General features: G+C 35.3%; 1 protein-coding gene across 2 annotated transcripts in view; it reads right to left on the bottom strand.

The window, feature by feature from the left end:
- ADAMTS6 (ADAM metallopeptidase with thrombospondin type 1 motif 6) overlaps window positions 1–19,848 on the bottom strand; it is a 154,266-nt gene that overhangs the window by 53,009 nt on the left and 81,409 nt on the right. For both annotated transcript variants that reach the window (XM_063320899.1, XM_063320898.1), the window contains 3 exons: window positions 19,171–19,312; window positions 8,346–8,453; window positions 1,575–1,720 (listed from right to left, as the gene is read on the bottom strand). In XM_063320899.1, coding sequence (XP_063176969.1) covers window positions 1,575–1,720; window positions 8,346–8,453; window positions 19,171–19,312 — 396 coding nt within the window. The remainder of the gene's footprint in view (window positions 1–1,574; window positions 1,721–8,345; window positions 8,454–19,170; window positions 19,313–19,848) is intronic.

Genomic DNA, 19,848 nt, shown 5'->3' with positions numbered 1-19,848 from the left:
AAGATTAATCAGACATCAGCTCTTTGGCTCATAACTTGAAAGCAGAAAGGAAAAACACTTGGTGTTTGTTTTATAATAAAGAAATAAAAGAATTTACAATTAACTAAAAAGCAAATCAATACTATTTTTCACATTACAAATATTTAACCAGGCAACATTATCCTTGAACCAAAAGGGTATTTTTTCCTAATGCAGACAAATCCCCCCAAATGCACTTGCTGGCTGTACTGGTAAACATTTAAAATTCATTCACCTTTCAACATGCCAACACATATACATGGTGACAGGAGTAGTTACAAAATCTTAGAAAATTACTCATGCTCCAAATAAACATTTCACTAGCATTTTTACACACTGCTGTGAAAATAATAATAATTTAATTTATTATTCTCTCAGTAACATAGTCTGACATGTTGCTGACGCATATAGATAATTTTTGCTTTTGAATACATTCAGTCAGTAGTGCTATTTGCCAGATTTGATAGTTATTGCTAATGATAGGAGGTGAACATACCACCTCAAGCAGCAGTAATGTGTCTGTCCTGCACAGTGCAAAGGAAACCTGATGTACAGCCTGGCTTGCAAAACATAGATACAACAAACAAAGAACCTAAGTGTACAGAGAGGAGAAGATAAGAAAGGAGTGACAAAAGCCACAGAACGGATTTTCATGAAAGAAGCACAAAAGCTTAATATTTTCAAAAAAAAGTGGTCTTAAAAACTAATAACGGTATGGAGTAATAAAATTATCTTTCTGCAAGGACCTATAGATGTGATAAGGTAACCAGAACAGGGCAAGAAGCAACAGAAAAAAAAAGCAGTGATTCATTCAGCAAAGAGCAGCAATGGAAATACGCAAGCATTCTTCATCTGAGAAGTGCTAGTGACAGAGGAGCGCTCACCTGATAGACCATCCCTGTAACAGTGCTCAGGACATCGGAAAGTGGACAGATGACAGGACCAGCAAAGACAGACACAACAGATCAAGCTGTAGTGGAGAAGCTGGCCCCTCTTGAGAGAGAGTAGATGGACCAATATGGAGGAGCAGCAAGGAGAGAAGTTGCTGAATCGTTTTAAGAGTCAGTGGGGAGTCACAACTAAGTGTTGGACATGACAGTGTTTAAATGTATTGTATGTAACATAATATTACCAACTATGTTCTATATGTAAGCAGTTGCATGCAAAAGCTTGGAAATGCTGTGCTGCTTTTGTAATAAGTAACTGGCATAGTTATTTTATATCCTCGACAAGCACTAGAGGTAATATGTCTTAAGAAAGAAATCTATCTAAGGCATAATTTGAATATATTTTGCATGAACAGCAAGTTGCAAAAAGAAAACCATTCTGGTTACTGCTAAATATAAATCCAGCTATCTTTACAGTACATAAGATACATTAAAAATGTTAAAAGTATGTCTAGTGAACTTCTCCTGTTTAAGTGTTTCTGTCTGCTATTTTGAAGACAAATGTTGGCAAACTAGCAAAACATTTTTACAGATAACATGTGAAACCACAGTTTTGAATAATTTCCAAATGTGTCTTTTTGTTGGCTCCGGCTTACTTTAGCTACTTACGCTGGACTGTCACAGTGTCTTATGGATGAAGAGACTCCTCCCCCGCAGGTCCTGCTGCACTCTCCCCATATTGACCATGGACCCCAGTCCCCATCTATGCTCTGCGGCCAAGTGCCAAAAGGTACGCACTCTCCCTGATAACACCACTGAAAGATTTCACAAAAAGCACAAAATCAGCTTCCAGGCTGACAGAGTTATCAGGACAGAAAAATATAAGGGTCAGGCAATGACCAATTATAGGCATTAGCATTCTCTGTATAGATAACAAGACTAATATTTTACTTTTTCTAGCCATGTTTAGACATTGGTGAGGGTGTGTGTGATTTGTTAATTGTCTTCACTAAGTCCTGAATTATAGGTCCCTAACACACACCAGAAGTTAAACCAAGCATACAATAAAGATTTTCTTTTTTCTTCATACATCCTCCTTAATGTTTTGCATTAAAGGAACTGCAAGTTGCTTACATTCTTTTAAACACTAAAATTCATTTCTAAGATTAGTTTAGTAAAACACCCTCCACTTACGATTCATGTAGGGGCTTCATTACGCAAAATGAAAAATTCCCCCCAGTAGGACTTTTAAAAAAGTATTCCCTTACTTTTTAAAAAAGAAAATCCGGATGAGATTACAATCGAAGAAGAATTTGTTGCAGTACTTCACTTATACTAACCTTACAGACATAATAAAAGTAGTGCCAAGGCATTAGACATGGTACAGAAAATCGCTATACAATGGTCACTGTCCACTTGTCCAGGGACAGAGTGAGCATGCGTACTTCACTCATGCAAACAAACTTTGCAATATTGTTACTTACATTGGACGTACAAAATGACAGACAATTTGCACAAACAGCTAATTGTTAAAATTGGTTTATAATTTCCTTTAGCCAGAAACCTTTTTTAAACCATTCAGAAATAATCCTGTAGCCCATGGTTCGATCCACAGTCTGGTGTCTACTGCATCACTGAGAACCTGGAGCAGCCTGGTTAGATAACCCTTTCCCACCATTATAGGCTTAGGTGACAGAGTAGAGCATGGCCTCAGGTCTACTGTGACCTGAATCTGCATATTTCACTTTCAAAAAGTGGGCACCTGTTGTTTAACTCCCTTGAATTCTCATAACAGACACAGTATTGACCCTTTCCAAAAAGAAACCCAGACAACTTCTGTGTCCAAAATCAGCCATACAAATTTGACAAAAAAGCACCAAGACACGCACAGAAGACATGGACAAATAGATATATCCCTGCACACCCATAAGTGCTACTGGAAGACTCAGTATTGACTTTATACTAATAGGTACCACAAAGTCAAGCTTTCGCTTCTCTTTCTCTTCTCCTGAGTCCTAAGGACATGTATGGGACATACATAAACAGGTAAATACAGCCATTCACAATGACCTGAATTACTCTAGATTTTTCTGAAAGCAGCTGAAAAGAGAATTTAACCTTCAGTCACTACTCAGGAAAAAAAGAAAAAGAATTAATAGGAGCCTGATATGAACAAGCATTGTGCAGAGTGTTAGTTACAGAAAATGAATATTTTTTCATTAGAAATTTTGTTTTGAATAAAAGATACTTCTAGACTGTTAAACGTGTCAGCGTCTAAGTGTGTAGCTCTCCAGAATGTACATTAAAATGATGTATTAATATTAAAATGTGTAGCTTATCATCAGCAAATGCACCTAGATGCAATAGTTTTGCATATGAACACATGCTACAATTAAATATAGTATTTCCTTATTATATTATTTACTTGTTATTTCCACGTTAATAAGTGAGACCTGTAGCATTATCTTCTAGCCACATTCATTCTTATTTCTTCTCTCAAAACATTTTTATCCTCCATGACCTTTTTTCTCTCTGTACGTGCTGTACCTGTTTTAAAACACAGCTGCTCTATTCCAGCACATTTCTGTTTATAAGCCTCATCCTCTATGAGTTAGAGAAACAAAAACCAAGCAGTACTGTGTCTACAGAAAAGATTAAGCAGACTACTTTAAATCTCAAGTTCAAAACGCTTTGCCTTTTCTAACAGATCTGTCTGGGGCAGAGTTTTCCTCATAGCAGCCCATACGTTGCTGTGTTTTAGGTTTGTGACCAGTGCGGATAACGCACCGATGTTTCAGCTGTTGCTGACCAGTGCTTGCACACCATCAAGGCTTTCTCGGTTCCTCAGCCTGCCACCCAAGTGAGTAGGGTGGGGGTGGGCAAGAGGTTGGGAGGAGGCACAGCAGGGTCTGCTGACCCAAACTGACCAAAGGGATGGATACCCCACATACCCTACAACACCATACTTCAGCAGTGAAACTGGGGCTGGGGGTATTTCCAAAGTAGACACTGCTTAGAGACTGGCTGGGCAACAGTCTGCTGCTGGGGGGTAGTGAGTGAGTGCCTTTGATCTCTTCCTCACTTTTTCTTTTTTTTTCCTTTCCCCTACTCAACTGTCTACCTCAGCCCCTGAGTTTTTCTCACTTTTGCCCTTCTGATTCTCCCCCCATCCCTTGGGGGGTAGTGAGTGAGCAACTGGGTGGGGGCCAGGCTGCTGGATCGGGTCAACCCACCACACCCTTCTTCAGCAGGAAAAAAACAGACACAAGGTTTCATGGAGTTGTGCTGAGGAAAGGAGCATTTATCCTTCTTGGAGTTCTGAATTTACAAACTGGAGGTTTATGCCAATAAGCAGGCATCCATCAGAGGAACGTACCCTTCATATGGCACTTCTCTTAAATCCAGACTATCACTAAATATTTGCATAACACATAATGCAGTCCGTATAGTGAACTCACATTTTTAGCTAGTATAGATATATCCATATGGCACAGTATTTTGCAATGCCTCTAATGGTACAATTATGATGGAGAATTAAGTATTTATGTGAATTACATGAGGGATTAAAATCTTCCGGTTTTCCTCTCACTATCGTGATAAATTAAGTCATAGTGATTTTATTAACTGAAGACAATAATCTCCTTGTAGCATACTATTAAATACATCACACAAGCACATGAACAGTTATCTAACACTAAAGCCAAAAGCTAAAAATTAAAATGTTTCTAAGAGTAAAAATGTATGCTAATAATTTAATTAAAAATACATTGTATGTATTACAAACATGTCAATATCAAAGTTAAGAAATGAAAGACACTCAGAGTTGAAGTTAAAACCACACGAATATCACATGCATGAAATAGAACATGCACACCATCCTAACCCTACACTATTATGCTCGTATACAAGAGAAAGGTCCATTTTACCGGCTTTATTTTTCTAAAGCCATGTAAAATCCCTGTACTCTGCAATTTCCTCTGACATGCAAACCCTGTCTTCAACTTGCCCCTATTCCCCTGTAAAACTTCCGTAAATGTTGGGTTTTCTCCTCTACTGAAGTTAAATCTGAGGGCTTAATGACACTTCAGTGTCTTTTCTCAATTTTCTAGTAAAAATTTATCTTTCACCAGAAGCCAGTGGTGCATAGGATCTCTGTCAGAGTAATTCAAAATTAACAAAATCTTCATTATTTCTAATGGGACTACAGAAATAGGCTTCCTCCACAAACTGTAGCAACCTCATCTGCTATAATGAGGTAAAGACTACTGAATAACCAGTATATGAAGAAACAAGAGGAGGTGACAACAACTTTAAAAGAACAATCCTTCATGAAAGTTTTAGAACTGAAATGTTAATTCTCCTTTAACACCGAATAAATAACTTTCAAATAGTTCAACTAGAAAGACAGCAGTGATGCATTTGAATATGTGTAAGATGTGCAAAAAATTCTGTGTCTGAAATTTTTCCTATAGACATCATTAACAATAAAAACATGATATTGTGGCACATTCAAGATCACTTTTATATGAGTATTAGCTGTTTAACAGAACCAAGATTTACAATAGTATGCTTTTAGAAAACTCACACAGGAAGTACGCTAATATTGAGGAAAACTGATTTCATCTTGGGGGGGGGATTAATTAAATTTAAATTTGCTTCTACAATTATTTTGCAAGAAAACTTCATGTCCAATAATAGCTTAAATCTACCTTATCTTAATGTCCGCTTATATCATCACTCAACCTAGGTATTTAAATTGTCCTTTCAGAACACTGGTGTTTTCACTTTTTGCACATTTGCCCCTCATTTACATCCCTAGCATGTTAGAAAAGCTTACATTTTATTACTTTAAATTCAAAGAAAAAATAAACATTCCTATCAGTTCGGTCTTACTGTTTTATGTGCACCATTTCCTCATCAGAGTCTTTTTAAAAATCTATCAGTTAGTTTACCTTCACAAACACATCTCTGGATATACCAGAGAGAAACTTCATGTATACTTAAAATTATTATTACAAATTATGAAAAACTGTACCTTTTTGAACCTAGCCAATATGTAAAACACTTCACCAAAGCATGAACACATTAAAGCTTCAAAACAGAACAGATGCGCAAGTTCCACCAGTAGCAAGAAACCACTTTATTCTCTTTCCCTGCACGCAGAAAACAGGTGAGTAACTTTTATGGAAAACAGTCTAAAAACCTTCAGGAGTAGGCAGACATCTACTGTGAAAAATTTCAACCCAAAATGTTAAAAGATTGGGAGGTTTATAGAAGTAACTGAAAGAAGGTTTTATACTAAGAGTGTTAGGCCATTTTGATTGTAGAAATCCCTCCCAACTCTGCCAATAAGTTATTAATGCACATTGCATCAAATTTTGCTTTGAGTTCATAGCTACACTGAATTTACATTAGTGTAACTAAAAGCAGAAATTGACCCTCCAAGTATAATGAAGTACTCTGAGATCTTGTTAGGCCTTTAGAGCAGGGAACATCACTTATACATTTGGACAGAGCCCAGCAAAATAGGGCCTAGTTTGGTAGTGGTCTTTAGGCATCACTGAAATATAAATAAATAAATATAAATAACATATATAAATATAAGTAGTAAGTGTTATAGAATTGCAACCTATTCTTTTCCCTAGCGTGTGGTAAAAATAACTACATATTTGGAAAGAGCTTGTGTTTTCTGTTTTTTTGCTATCAGGAACTACTAATTTACAGGAACCTTTGAAGCTGCAGTTTACAGATAAAATTCTCTGCTGTAAACAGGCATGAAGAGTTTACCTTTGTAAAACAGTACAGGTTCTTTCGATTTCCCTCTAAAATCTAATGATGGAACAAGATACTGATGACTAGAAAAAGAACTGATTAAAGTCTCTGGCAAGGGGACACAGCAACAGTGTCTTAAAGCATCTCAACTTGTTCCTTGTAGTCTCATGGTTTAAAACATATAAATTGAGGTAAATTGTTCCTTGTCATTGACAAGGAGTGGTGGTTCCAAAATAAACCTAGATTGTTGATTTAAGAGTAGGGCTTCTAACATTTTCTATTACTCTAATGAAAGTAACTTTTTTGGTAGAATGCAAAGGTCTCTCTATTTTCATTGGCTAACTCTAAGCACTCAATTTTTTTAAATGACCCCTTCAATGAATTTATTTAACATGGTTTATCAAGATTTCTAAACTCAGCATGGAAAAGCCATCAGAACGATGCTAGGTCATGGGCCTTGAATGAAGTCGTCAACAAGCATTAATATACCATGACAGCTGCCCAAAGGCTTTCATTCTTTTTGTTTAAACACCAGATTGCAAGTCAAAACGCAGTGTAATCTTTGTTGAAACTAGCTCAGCTAGCATGGCAAAAGTCAGAATGAGAATAGATGTCAGTAGTCGTCGTCAGGAAAAAATCCAATCTGGAGCAGTAAATCTTAGGGACAGATGCAGCAACTCTTGGACAGACACCGGAAATTGTTTAATATAATAAGCTCTCTTCACTTTGTGCAAACCTGCATAAAATATATTATCTTGAAAAAAGTTATATGGAATTAACTGTTTTTTCCCAGTACATGTCCTGTAAATTAATAATTAAAATATTTTTCTCTCCTCTTTAAGATCTGCATAATTTTGCCTTATAATTGAGAAACTCTTTTACTATTCTTAATCTAAAACTAAGTTTCAGAACTTTGTCTTAAACTACTGATATACAGACATATACAGACATCATTTCAAAATCAAAATTCACATGTTCAGACAGATAACAGTAGAACTAGACTTATCTATTGAAACATTAACCTTCTATACTTTTTTGTTAGGTAGAAATTTATCAGACTGCACAGCAAAGTCCTTTAAAGCTGAATAGTTATGTAATTGAATATTAAAGAATAATTCAAAGTCAAAACAGAAGTCACTGGGAAATAAGGGCTTTTAGAAAATCCTTTCATCAAGGCAAGACTTTTTTCTATATGCTTGTATAGTTCAGCTTATATCTGAAGAAATAAAGATTTTTTTTATCTTCTAACAAAATAACAGAGTTCAGGTACTAGATCTATGCTACACATTTTCAAAGTCCATGCCTGACCTAGAGTTGTAACGTTCCTTTATGGAAGAGTGTTATAAAATTTAATAAAGATTAAAGCGTTTTTACAAAAATTACTGAAAATATATACAGAGAGTCTGTAACAGGGTGGGGTTTTTTTGATCCAGGCTATAGAATTCTTTAGTGAGGATAAACGTTTTATTAAATTACATATATGAAATAACTGTGAAATAATTCAGAGGATATTTCTATTAGGATGCAAACGTATTCTGAAATAATAACTCTTTTTTGAACTCTTATAGTTGCTCATAATTACTTTAATTTTCTAGTTCTTTCTTCCTGTAGCCCTTAAACAATAAACTGCTTTTTCAAACAATAGACATAAATGATATTTGTACTCACCCCCTTTTCAATGCTCCCTGTTTGGCAAAGAGTACCTTCAGCTGCTGGAATGCTGTTGGTAACACAGCGGTTACTTTTGCTAAGGCACCAGAGCTCTCTACACACTTCCTAGGAAAGAAGGCAGAAGCATGTTGATCAGAATAGAAGCCTAAAATTGTTTCCAGTCCTCATACACACACGTATACACAAATTTATTTTGAACAGAAACTATCAAGAACTGGGCTGCAGAAATAAATCTATAGATGGTTGTGAAATATTCTAGAGCAATTTCAAAGCCACCATATTTTACCTAAGAATATTGTGCCAGAAAATAATTCTGGAAGCATCAAACTAGGCTACAAGAATGTGTTTTTCACACCTGCCATGAAAGTGATATTTCATAGTTGCTTTTTCCTGATTAGTGCTAATACTGGGCTTAGATATTTTAGTGTTGCTGTAAAAGTAGTCTTCAGATGTGCTGTAATATCTCCATTACTGTCATTATCTGCCTCAAAATTACACGGTAAAAGGATACTATTAATTTTGAAATATAAAACCACAACAATTACTTTTGTTTCCTTTAGTTAAAAACCAAAGTTTCTGAGCTCAGACTACTTGCACTCCTCTTCTGTAACACTTGCTAAAACAGTGCACGTGTATTTAGTACTAATTGAGCTATGTACTAAAACATTTATTTTAAGCTTTTTATATTTGCAGCTGATATTTCATAAATGATTTAGCCTATCCTATTTCTCTATGTTGTCAGTGTTAAACAAACATAGGCTTTCAAATCATCTTTTTCCTACCATATTTTCTCATTTGGTTTTGCACATTTATTTATTTAAATTAAGACAGTTCACATTGGAGATTCAAACTATGGGTTGAAATTCATAATGTGGGCATGATCCAAAGTCAGCTGAACACTGGAAATCTTCATAGTTGCTTCAGTTGCCCTTGGATTCAGCTATGTATGCAGAATGGCATCAGAAGTGTTTTGCTTTTACAGTAAATGACTCACATGATAATCTCTGCTTTATTACTTTGAGATCTGTGCAAGAGTTCACAACCTGCTTATAGATATTTTCTATTTTTAAGTATTTTTTTTAATTTGAAAGCTACTTAGATACTCTTACGATAGTCATTACTATTTGATTTTATTTAACTGCTGCTTGAAATCATATCCTAGAAATAATCCTTGTCTAGATGTTACATCTGAACCTTGGTACAAAGAGCAAAAAGGAAAAGACAGTGTAAGTAAATTGAAGTTACTAGGTGCTCCCTCCCCTTTTCCTCCCTCCTCCCCCCCCCATCCCCACGAAGTTCATTGTTTCTCTGAGGAAATAAATGAGCATCTGGCACCTAGGCTATCTTTTCTATACACATCAACAGGAACAGCTGTTAAGTTTTACCCTAAGATTCATGTTTCTTGCATTATATTGCATATGCAATGCAATTATTTATACCTTACTCACGATCAGCTGCAGTAACAGTTCAACAGTACAAGCTTTTCTTGAATAATGCAAAATTCTTTTCCAAGTTTAAAATCATCTGGTACCATTATTGCAGGATTGTTAATACAGCACATTTAGTTTCATGATGGGTAGAAGCAAGGTATCTTTTTAAAAATCCAATAAAAACATACCCTATTGAATGGTCTGAAATGATGAGGAATGAATACTGATGATTTCTGGATTTCCATCCAATTTTTGACAATTAGGCCTAAGCTATGTCGTCCTATTTGGTGGGTAGCTTTTTGAAAACTTAAGCAAATTGTTGAGCTTTTTTTACAGAGAAATATTGCCACTTGTAAAAGCAGCCAATGTAGAACTATCTTACTTTTCAGATTAGAATTTTTCTTTGAAGAAATTCGAACAGTATAAATTTTTACTTACTTAAATCTCTGAATAAAACACTTGCTTTTGCCACTCAGCTGATACAATTTTCAGATTAAGATACAAGTAACACAAATAAATATATGGTTTAAAATACCAATAGAACAGGGAAAGAACAGAAGATACATCACAAATGTTCTTGAAAAATCTAACTAGATTACAAATTTCACAGCCATTAAGGTGTTAAAATTCAACGTTAAATCAAATTCACATCTAAATCAACCATGAATCCAAACTTCAATACAGTATGGATTTCAAAGTGAAAACCTAAAATTGGTTCCTTTCAGACACAGTATGAGGTGCTCCTGTCATAATCCTGCCTTATTGACTTTTACATTTAATTGACTTGCTCGTTTTGTTGAGCAAAATTAGTGTAATATACTTGCTCGTGTTTCATGTGTAGTTTACATTGTCAAACCATAATTAAAGGTGTCAGACTGTGATGATTCTACTTGTGACCTTGTCTTTATTTTGCGTCTGATGAAATTCAAATGTTAAAATTAATGGCTGTGCTGGCTTTGTTAACTTTAGTTCAATGTTCTGAAAAGACCAAAAATTCAATTGCAGTATGAAACAAAGATTTCCCATTCCAATATAGACAGAAGCAAACAATCAGATCTGGATAACACTCTGGAATTTGAAAACATCTACATTTCAGGGTGATTTTAATCCAGAATTCTCGTTTGTGCTCCAGAGTTTACAAGTGGAATTTCACTTTTGACATGCCTACATAAGTTTACCACCTATGTATAAACATATATGTGGAAGTAATAGTTAAAACATGTATTTCATTGCCAGGCTAATGTATCCACAAACAAGAGTATTTAACAATATCCTTCCAATAGCATTCTTTCTGTATACTCAGGCTTCTTCACGGCACTAGACTCATCCAAATTCACTGAACTAACATCATGCAGACATTTTAATGCTAAACAATCAGCTGAACTGTGTGAATTAATGGATGCAGCACTCCAGAACTATTTTAGTCATTCATCTGTTTGCAGGATGATTCTAAGCAAATCAGTTCACCTCCCTACTCCACAAAACGAGAAAAATATTTTCCTTCTTCCTAAATACCTCTGGGAGACAGAATGAAAACCTCTGTATCAAACCTAAACATTACTACTGACATAGTCTAGTAGTCCTTATTCAGACTTTAATTTCAGCGGGAGTTTGCCTCAGTAAATCCCTAAAGACAAAACAACAGTAAGGTAAAATTACTATGGGCTGTATCATACTATTAATATTTGAGCAAAACCTGCTGCTTAAATCAGAAAGGAGTTCTGTTTGAGACAGACATAAAATATCCCAAAATCAACAGAATATTTCCTTATGGAAAACTATGTAAAACATTGAGGATTTATTAACTAAAATAACACAATGTATCAATTTGTAGATGTAATTTATATTGGAAAAAAGAAATTAAAGTATTTTCATCATTTCTTTTAAATATAGCCAAACTTATTTAAGAAGCTGTTTATTTTCCCGTGCTGTTTTGCATTGAAAAGAAAGAGTAGACTATACATTCTCCATCACCCTGTACATGAAATGAAAAATAACGTTAATAGTAACTTGAAATCAAATAAGATATCTAAAAAGAAGTGGAAAATCCATCTGTGCTGTTATTTCATTAAATGGAAGTGGAAATATTCCAGGTACTACTATGGCTATGTCTCTTTCTTTTCAGCTGATTTTGGACAGTTAATAGAGAAATTCTGACTAAGGTGCATAAAGCTTTCTGTTCTCCAGCTCAACCCTATACCTGGTACTACCTTAGTTTCAGAGTTATTAATTTGAGCTATTTCCTTCCTACCACCATCCTATCTGTAACATCTCTAAGCAACTGTTTTTAATAAGCCAGCCTTAAAAACATATGAAGAACTGCCCTGGAAAGGTCAGGCCCAAAATCACTAGTAGAAAGTATACTGCTTTTTTCCACATACTAACACGCGCCCACACATGCACGCACACCCACCCACCCACACTGACCCACCCACCAACATTAGGTGACCCTTTAGGGTAGTCTTTTCTTCACTGGTGGACACAGGATGAAGCTAATATATCTTTTGCCAATATTAAATTTGTGTGAATAATTTACTGAAACTAAGAGAAAGAAGCATAATATGAAAATTAATCAATGACCTTAAAGTCAGTCTCCAAATGTGTGGATTTAATAACTATTAATTTGTAAAGCAAACAAGGGAAAGTGTTTTAAAAATCCAGAAAACATAAACTGAAGCTGAGGCCTTTCACAAAATCAAGACAAGATAGATGACAACCTGTAACGGTGTATCTTAGGGCTCCATGACTTCAGTTTGGAATTCGGATGCTTGTATTTGCAGTAAATTAAACAAAGCTGAACCCATCTAGAGAAAAAAAACAGCAAATCAAATTATCTTCCTTTTGCCTAAGTGTTATCAATGATGGAGCCTCTTTCTGTTGTGTCATGCAGAGTTACATATAGGCATTTCAAATTATGTAACATCTAAGCATCCTATATCACAATCATCAGACACGGTAACAAAACAGCACAATGATATTAAGAGCAAAGATCAAATTGCTGTGCTGTTCTTAATGTTTTCAACAGTAATGAAAGCCTCCAACAAAAGTCAGCAGTTTGGCCCATAATATTAAAAAAAAATAAGATGGGAAATACATTCACAATGCATATTAAACTATGATAATTTGGGAGTTTCATTTTTTGTTCATAAAATTTTAAAAAGTTAATCAGAATTTTGTTACTTCATCATGTTTAATGTATAATATGCTGCATCTCTTGATGAGCATTTGCTAACATAGAGCATAAAAGTAATTAGCTTGAATTGTAACTTACAATTCAGACCTGAAAAGCATCAATCTAGAGTCATTTCAGCCTCACTGCTGAAATACTGCTGTCAACACGATTAAAACTAGAAGACTATAATTATGGATAAACTTCAGAAGGTTCAAAGTTTAGTTCAGATAAGCACCCAAAAAAAGATACCATTTTAGTGTTCCACTACCAAATGCTCATTAAGTGGTGCAGCATGTTATGAATCACAACATGCTGAAAGAACGTGAAATAGAATCCGAAGCTTAAGTTGTACATCCGTATTATGTTACCAGCATTCTTTCCTAAACATTGGGTGCTTATGTGAACCTTATGGAAACTACAGAAGCCCCACAAGGTCAATCACTTCCAAGTAGCATCTTCCCTTTCAAACCCATGCAACCTATCTGATCCTTATTCAAACCACATTCCAGTACCTGGAATCTTATTATTGCTTCTCCTGTAATCTAATGCACTACTCCTGCTTTGATCACTAGCTTTCCCTTCCACTTTTTAAACAGCTTTCATAAGATCCAGGCACATTGGTGTTACATCTGCGTCTCTTGTGAAAGAGAGAGAAAGAGAAAAAAAAAAGAGAGAGAGAGAAGGAGAAAGGGGGGTTGGAGACAAGATAGTCCTAGGAAAGAAGAAAGGGGACTACAGGAACTTGTTAGAAAAAGATACAAAAAAAGGATGTAAAACTACTTTAGGATTCTAGAAAGAGGAAAACTTCTGGGATTTCCCTTGGCTATACGCATCCTAATCTTAAAAACAAGAGGGAACAAAATTCTCTTTAAGAATAAAGCTGGAAGTGTTTCCAATGTTCTTAATCACAGCACAATCCTGTAAATCCTTACACAAGAAAAGCTTGAAACTTTAATAATTCTAAATGGAAAAATCCTGCACAATAGTGATGAGGTTTTGCACTTGACTGGCAACATCTTATGAAATAAAAAATAATGGAAAGGTTTAAAAATGACAGAATATCAGTTTCTCTCTTTGTCTACACATACTTTTAACACCAATTTGTGAGCAATGTAATATAAATCCATCTGATTGAACTACCTATGCTCTGCTAACAAACACCAAGTACAAAGCAATTTAGCCATGGTATGATGTATGAAGCTGGGGGGAAAAAAAGTCACTTTTCAGTGAGTTACTATGTATTATGTACAGATTCAACTAAATGCACAATCCTAGTCACAGTATCAATGGGCAAGGGAACAAAAGGGAACAGTTCTGTGCAAAGACACACCAGTGGCTTCTCTGCCTTTCTTTCTGAAAAAACAGCTTCCAGAATCTGCTTTCACCTTCCTGTAAAAACCCTACATCAAGCTTAATTCCTCTCTTTACTTAACTAGAGTAAATCACATTTGTGTTTCATGAAAAAAGTGACAGTTTAATTCACTAACATTAAAGTTTGTACACCTGATTATAAGGGTCAATTGTAATTCAGGCTACTTTGCCCTAGAAGAAATATTGTAGAAAGGTTGTGTATAGCAATTTGTTTACTCTCCTGGATTTGAAAGTTAGCTGACCCATGTTGTTTTCTTTTGGTTATTACTAACTAATTCAGTTAAACTATTCTGTCTCTGAATTGACATGTGGGAAACTAGGAAGCAGGGAAGGTATGACAGCTGCATGTCCTGTATTTCTGTAATCAACACTTTCCCAGCAACTTTCCATTAATGGTAATTAACTTTATGGCCACTTCCCATAACTCATTAAAAAATTCCTAGAGACAACTAATGCAAGGAAGCTATTGAAGGCAGAAGGACTCCTTATTCTGAGAATATATCTTCATTCTGCCTGTTTACAAGCAGTAAGTTCATAGCTTGAACTCTGTCCTCCAAAACGCACTAACAAAAATGAATAAAAACTGGTATTTGAGTGTAAAGCTATTTTTGTTGGCAAACTAACTAGAGAACTTAAATTGCAAACATAAGACCATGACAAAGAAGAGAGCTACCTGTCATCAGCTAAAATACATTACCTGATGTGTTAAACTCTAGCGTGAAATACAAAGAGAGGTCCTGCTGATTTCAGTGAAGTCATGTATCCAAAGGAAAGGAGCATTTGCCCCCTTTGCTCCCTACTCAAAGTATTTACTGACACCAATGATGGTGGAAAAGCACAAAATGCAAAAAAGGTATACCAAAGAATTGTAAGGCACTATCTCTGAAAACCATGCTAGCAGCCAACAGCTTCACAGATCATAAAATGCACCACAGCAATATCAACCATATGCATAAAGTATTAACTGCTATTAAAATGTCTGAGGTTTTAGCCTCTCTCCTAAAAATGTGGGGACCAGCTCTAAAGCAAAGCGTTATTTTGAACCGCAAAATCTGTAAATTACCGTCAAGCATATTCCAGGTATTACTTAAACTCATAAAACAGAGAAATTCAAAGTCAAGACTGGAATTCTTTCCTGAGTTAACCCAGAGACCGCAAACAGCCAACTGTTAGTAGGCAGATGCCCAAAGGTTAAGGAGGTAAGGAGTCAATGAGAGAAGTTCTCCTTACACTCACCTAAACAAAAGGATTGGAAAACGTTCTGAACTATCAGGGGAACTGGTATACAAACAGAGCAAAGAACTGAGACGCACTCGATAATCAGCAGAAGAGAATTCACACTGCATCACCCTAGACGATATAGCATATCCAGTAGCTACATAAATGAAGAGGAAATAGCACTGTTCCTAATAACCTCTAAATCTCCCACTGCAGTGAATCCAGTAAGATACCTGGAAGCATGTATTGCCTTTAGGAAAAAGCTATGCATCAGTATTATATGGTGAAATTTACACCATTATAATTTGTCTCACTGTAGGTCATAAACTTAACGTTCCCCTGAATAAGAAAGTGTACCCTAAAAATTAAATATTTTAAGTAGCTTGAGACATTGCCTCTCAATTCTTTATTCAAACTATTTATTTCTTCAATTAAATTCTGTAAAATTGCCCCTGTAGTAGAAATGGTGTGAAGTTATTATACAGAACAATGCACATGTAACATTAGCAGGATCACTGCCTACTTGCTAATATGGCATTTTATTTTTTCAGCTTAAAGAGCTAAAGTGTCTGTTTGAATTCTTGTCTGAGTTAATGTGCTGAACAATGCAAGGAAATCTGACCAACAGCCACAACACTTTTGCTGAAACGGCTCTGTCCGTAAGTGACTAAACCGTTTAATTAGGTCTAGTACTTACAACAGTGTCGAAACAACTACCGAAGAGCTCCTTTTAAGGTCAAATTGGCTCCTTGTAAGTAAACACACACAGAGAAAGGCAGAAACCTGCAGCCCTTTTAGTACTTTAGTTCTGATGCCTTAATCATTCAAACACCTCTCCGTGTATTTAACTTCAAGTTCCTACGTGAGAAAGGCGTCAGGTACATAAATGTGCAAAATTCTTTGCAGGATTAGGACATGATCTATGATCAAAAGCACCAGTTTAAAATAAACATACAGAGGGAATGGATGAGGAAATACGGTAGAAAAGGCAATGAACACAGATTAGCATTAAAGCTAGATAGCTGAAAGAGGTAATTTTTCTAAAGGCTACTAAGACATTACAACAGAATTCCAAAGCAGAAAGAATATGTAGATTTTCCAAGTTACTTTAAAAACACCAAGTATCTCAACAGCTACATCAGAGCCTAAAGGAGACACTTATTTTTTGGTCTCTGATTTGATAGTTCGACTGTTTCTCTTGTCATGTCTTACTACCATAAATGAGTAAAGAACATGAGCAAGAGAAAAAGGCAAGCAATTTTCTCTGAGATTTCCCTTTGGTTTAGAATTTATTTCCTTCTGGGTCAGCAAACCCCATGTTGGAAAACCTCCTCTACCCCTTTTTTACCAGGCACTTCAAATAAAAAGGGTTAAAAGAAGCGCTAGAAAGAAGTCAGTATATAAATTAGGTCCACTGTTAATTAGGGATTTTTACTACGTTTTTCTGTCTATAGTTGCACGTGTCTGTTAGAATAAGATCAATGAACTATTAATGGCATCTTCATGTGAAACGTACATCAAATAGAACTATCCAAAGCACTTCCTGTTTACTTTTGATAGTGAAAAAGTTGAGCAGAGTATTCAACTTAGCTTTTCCTGGTATCTAGATCTAGTTCCCCTGCTCAGATCTAAAAACCTTTTCATGTATGAATGGGTTTTTCTTGTGGATATTTTCCGTCTGGACTACCAGCTTCCAAAGACTTTTTTTTTCTTCCCCTTCAAAATTATCACTTGAAATCTGTACGAACGTAATCATCATGATTGCATTTTCAGAGCATGATGGCCATGGAGGATAATATTTTAAAATGTAGATACTATTTTAAATGTATATCATTTCTTGGAGTGGATATTACCAGACTTCTACAATAACCTGTTATATCAATATATGCAGTCTGAATCCTATTATTAAATATAGGGGTTGTTTTTTTCTGAGACACATTAAAATTATGCTCACATTGATGGCACACTGATGGAACACAACACACTAGATCAATTCAGAGGACTTCTAATGTCACATGAAGACGTAACTTCTTTTAATTATTGCCTCAATTAAGTGTCGACCTCTTTTTTGTAACTATAAGGGAATCCCGCAAAAAAACTTTAAACCAAAAAGAAAGCAGAAGGCAGAACGCCAAGATTACCTACACATCTTCATTACTTCCAATTGTTTGTGGTTTAGAAACTGGTTTAAGAAAGAAGGCGCACTATGCAGTGTGATCATCATAACAATGATTACGTAGTTTAGCGGTGTTTGAAAAAAATTACACATACGTGGAAAAGCCAGGTTTTGCACATTATTAACTTTCCAGTTTAATTTAAAATGCAGTATATCTCCAAAGGCTGCACTATAAATCATGGATTAAATACCTGCAGATTTCCTTAGTCTGAAAATAAAAGAGTGTGTGTGGTGAGAATTTGTAAGAAAAAAAAAGAAAAAAAAAGGTATGACTTAGATGTAGTGACAGGAAAAAGGGCCCTTAAAGAACAGCAGTGGGAAGTGAGAACTTAAAGAGGAACAATGAAGGCCAAAAGAGGTTTGATGAGGGATCTGGAGTAGAAGACCCAGTGAGCTACTCAGTCAGCTACATACAGCTTTTAAATCCCTTGCGCAATGTGATCTGCCAAAGAGGTATCCCAGGAGTAATACTGTATTTATCACCCCAGGGATATTAAAACTGGACTTTCTTTGTAGCTAGCCTTTAGAGAAGTAAATAGACTATAAATTAAATGATTACATTGTTTTATTTCAATAGTCTAAAAATTAAAATATTAAAACTATTTACTTTTAAATCAGTAGATACGTTTTCAAGGTTTATTTAATTTAGTCTCAGATGATTATTTGATGACAAACACAGCAGAATGCATCCTTTCACTACGTACTTTGGGCTGCAAGGTTTTAAGTAAGTATTTATAAATTTATTGCATAATGGCCTGCACGTGCAGGTCTTTATTTCTACTGTAAATTTATTTACCTTAATTATTGCACACTGGTACTTGTAGTAAAAGATTTGCTAGTACTTAGTTATTCAGTATTCTATTTAGCTATCTAGCTTCATGTTTCTCGGTTTCTATAACTGTAATTCATCTTTCCAAAAAGAGATCTGGACAATGTGAGAAACAATAAACTCAAAGTCGGGGGGAGGGGGGGGAGGGTAAGGGGGGTATGGAGGGGGGGAGAAAAGAAACCCAGACCTGACAAATGAATAGAAGTACAAAAGTAATTTCAAAATGCAGCTTTAAATTGAAAAGAAAAGCCAACACAACAGATTTCATGTTTCAAGATTAATACAATGTGAACCTGATCTCATTTAACTGAAATCAGGGAAAATTCTGTAGTACACTTTATGAGGAGCAGGGTCAAGTGTTACGGGCTCCTTTTTTTCCTAAAATTAAAGAATGCTTTCCCCAGCTCATCGTTACCCACACATTTTGGTGTACAGTACATACAAATGACTCAAGCAAAAGATGCAGCATAAGGATTAAAATGTACCCTTTGCTTCCGTATGATGGCACCAGACATGCTATCGGAGATCTGTAACCCACTACTGCATCTAACTAAAGATTTATGTTATAAAGGAATATATACAAATGACTCAGCAGAACACTCAGCATAAGGATTAAGACTTCTTACCCCGTATTTACATTGGCGGGATGTTGCTCCATACTGGAAGCGACACTGTTCATCAGCATCATACACCTGACCTGGGGCCACAGCTGGATAAAGAAAGTCACGCTTGGGAGGCTCATTATCAAGGCAAGTACCACGGCCCGAACTGTTCAACATAAAGGACCAAATCAATTAGGAATTCTACTGACTGTAAATCACAGTAATGATATCACGTATCTAATTCTTACTTTTAACAGCATTGGGTGTGAAACAAATATGATTGCAATAAACAAACAGTGAGATGGTACACCCATAGTAAAAAGAAAAAGTAATTAGAGGGAATTAAAAGATCAAAATAATTTTTCATCATTATTATTAACAAAAATGCTTATTTTAGATTGTTAAATAGATTTCATATATTATCCTTTTTAAAAGTACGATAATTACTGAGCCACACAAGACTGATTTTCATTTTTGTTTTAAGATTCCTATTTGTTTTCACTGAAGAATAGCTACATTTGGTCATAGAATGAAAAAATAAACAAATTAAGCAAATCAAAGAAATTCAGTTTACAATTCTTAACGACCTTTCCGATCCTTCAAACAGCTAAGTACAATCTTACAGGTATGAGCAGCTCAATTGGTTTATATAAAACACTTTTAAATTTCAATATGACTAAATGTTTATAGGATTAGGACCTT

The sequence above is a fragment of the Chroicocephalus ridibundus genome, chromosome Z (assembly GCF_963924245.1).
Source record: "Chroicocephalus ridibundus chromosome Z, bChrRid1.1, whole genome shotgun sequence".
Taxonomy (NCBI): Eukaryota; Metazoa; Chordata; class Aves; order Charadriiformes; family Laridae; genus Chroicocephalus; species Chroicocephalus ridibundus.
Note: the sequence above shows the minus strand (reverse complement) of the source record. Positions and strands in the feature narration are given on the sequence as shown.